Below are 2,202 nucleotides of genomic sequence, written 5' to 3' on the forward strand. Positions count from 1 at the left end.
AAATTGCTAATTATACTTTAAACTCGTGATCAAAATCATTAAATATCAAGTTAATCACTTTAATTTGGGAAAATTTGCGACCAATAAGTATTATATCTCATGTTGATTGGTTATACTGGTTAGCTTCATAATGTATTGAATGTTGGCTGGGTTCATTTTATTAGACTTTCTGACATAATAGTCAGTTACCTAATTTACTCTTTGACACAGGAATATGAACTTGAGACACTTCTATTATTAAAAATGTAGGATGCAGACATACATCAACCATATTATTGTATCAACCATACAGACATACCTAAATGCAAAAGTTTTTGTAAAACTTTATAGCTAAATCTAACTGTCTAGTTAGGGTTTATTGTGTACGGATACCGCACGTAAATTTGTATACGGTGTCGATTTAGACCAGTGAAATACATCTTTTTTATTTTTTTAAGTGTTAGAGTAGGTTCATTCTAATCTTTTGACGGTCTAGATCAGACACCACATATAAATTTTATGTATCATGTGCCGTGTCGCGCGAAATCACCGGCGAAAAAAATCGTATGCGTACCGTTAGATTTTAAATTCTAATGGAGGAGTGTCGCACACGAACAACATTTTATATATATATTTTTTCTCTGTTTTTCACGCGCTTTCCTCTTTCCTCAATCCACCAATCTCACCCTCTCCCGCACTCACCTGACGCGCTATTCCCCACTTCTCCTTCGCAGCCTTTAAACCCGCTCCTTCCGCCCTCTTCTTCCCCTCTCACTCTCACCTCTCTCAGCTATCCATGGCAGCCCTCATCCTCTTCGCTCTCCTCTTTCTCTGCGGCCTCCTCAACTCAATCTTCTTTCCCTCCTCCAAACTCCTCCCATGGCTCCGCTCCCTTCTTCTTCTCTCCTCCATCTCCCCTCCCAAATCCAAACCCAAGCCCCCCAACCCAGATCTCAAGAACGAGCACCAAGATAGCAGATCTGAATCCCTACCCGATTCTTCAGATCTCAGGACACTTTTCGCGACCTTCGACTCCAACAGCGATGGCTTCATCTCCGCCGCCGAGCTCAGCCATTCACTCCGTCGGCTAGGGCTTCACACCACCGGCGATGATCTGACGAACATGATGGAAAGGATGGATTCCAATGGCGACGGCCTCATCGACTTAAACGAGTTCGGCGAGCTCTGCAACTCCCTCAGATCTGAACCTGCGGCCGAAGAAGAGGACGATGGGGAGCTCAGAAAAGCGTTCGATGTGTTCGACGGGAACGGTAATGGCCTGATCACGGCGGAGGAGCTCAGCCTGGTTCTGAAATCGCTTGGACTTCAGGAAGGACATCGAGCCGACGCCTGCCGTGATATGATCAGTAAGATTGATTTGGATGGAGATGGGATGGTTAATTTTGATGAGTTTAAGAAGATGATGGCCGGTAATGTTGGAGGATTGCTCTTCTGACCTTCTTCGTCTTCTTCCTTCCGGTATTTTTTTCTGAATCTTTTTTAGTTTCTTGTTCGTTTGTGGGAAATTGTTTGTTGGGATTTGCTGCAGAGAAATTGCTCTGAGATGAGATGAATCTCAGCGAATTGTGAGCTTAGCTCGTCTGATGATTTCCATTTTTTTTAAGGGATTTGGATTGTAAATTATGGATTTAGGCGTAAACTGATCAATTTAAAAGTGTTATTTTTATTTTTATTTATTTATTTTTGTTGGGCTTAAAAAGGTATTAATGTGATACAGACCACCTTAAACTTGTTATTTACAAATTAACTGTCCTCTTTCATTCATTTTTCAAATTCAATATTTCGAATGGGGAGATCTAGTTTTTATGGGAATAATTTCTTAATAAGTTAATTTGTTAATTTATATATAAATTTTATTAATATTATGTTGTTTTATCTGAGGTTCTGTTTGGGGCAGGTTCAGTTTATTGAATAATCTGTTGATAAGTTGATTAAAAATAATCTGTCGATAAGCTAGGTGTGTTGGTTATTACAAATTTTTATTTTTTTTTGAAAAACAGGACCGTGTCTAGAAAGCTGTCACCGCACCTAGATATATGTAGTGTGTAAACGTTGTTTTCAGCATTTTGAAAACACATAAGCTGTCAAAACGTAGTTTATCCAAACAGGTCAGATGCGTTTTTAAAACGTCACCGCACCAAATAAGTTGTCTCAAACGGATTCTAAATGTAAAAAATATAGATTTTGAAAAAATTATGTGTT

General features: G+C 39.2%; 1 protein-coding gene across 1 annotated transcript; it reads left to right on the forward strand.

Annotated features, from left to right (window-relative positions):
* Window positions 1–635: 635 nt before the first annotated feature.
* LOC110030105 (calmodulin-like protein 7) lies at window positions 636–1,487 on the forward strand. Its single transcript, XM_020732675.1, has one exon. It carries the CDS (start codon window positions 776–778, stop codon window positions 1,433–1,435), a length of 660 nt encoding a protein of 219 aa, XP_020588334.1. The 5' UTR covers window positions 636–775; the 3' UTR covers window positions 1,436–1,487.
* The last annotated feature ends 715 nt before the right edge of the window (window positions 1,488–2,202 follow it).

This window comes from Phalaenopsis equestris, unplaced genomic scaffold (assembly GCF_001263595.1).
Source record: "Phalaenopsis equestris unplaced genomic scaffold, ASM126359v1 Scaffold000656, whole genome shotgun sequence".
Classification (NCBI taxonomy): Eukaryota; Viridiplantae; Streptophyta; class Magnoliopsida; order Asparagales; family Orchidaceae; genus Phalaenopsis; species Phalaenopsis equestris.

What these genes read in the sequence shown, in the direction of transcription:
- LOC110030105 (XM_020732675.1), top strand. Translation starts at nt 776, where the DNA reads ATGGCAGCCCTCATCCTCTTCGCTCTCCTCTTTCTCTGCGGCCTCCTC.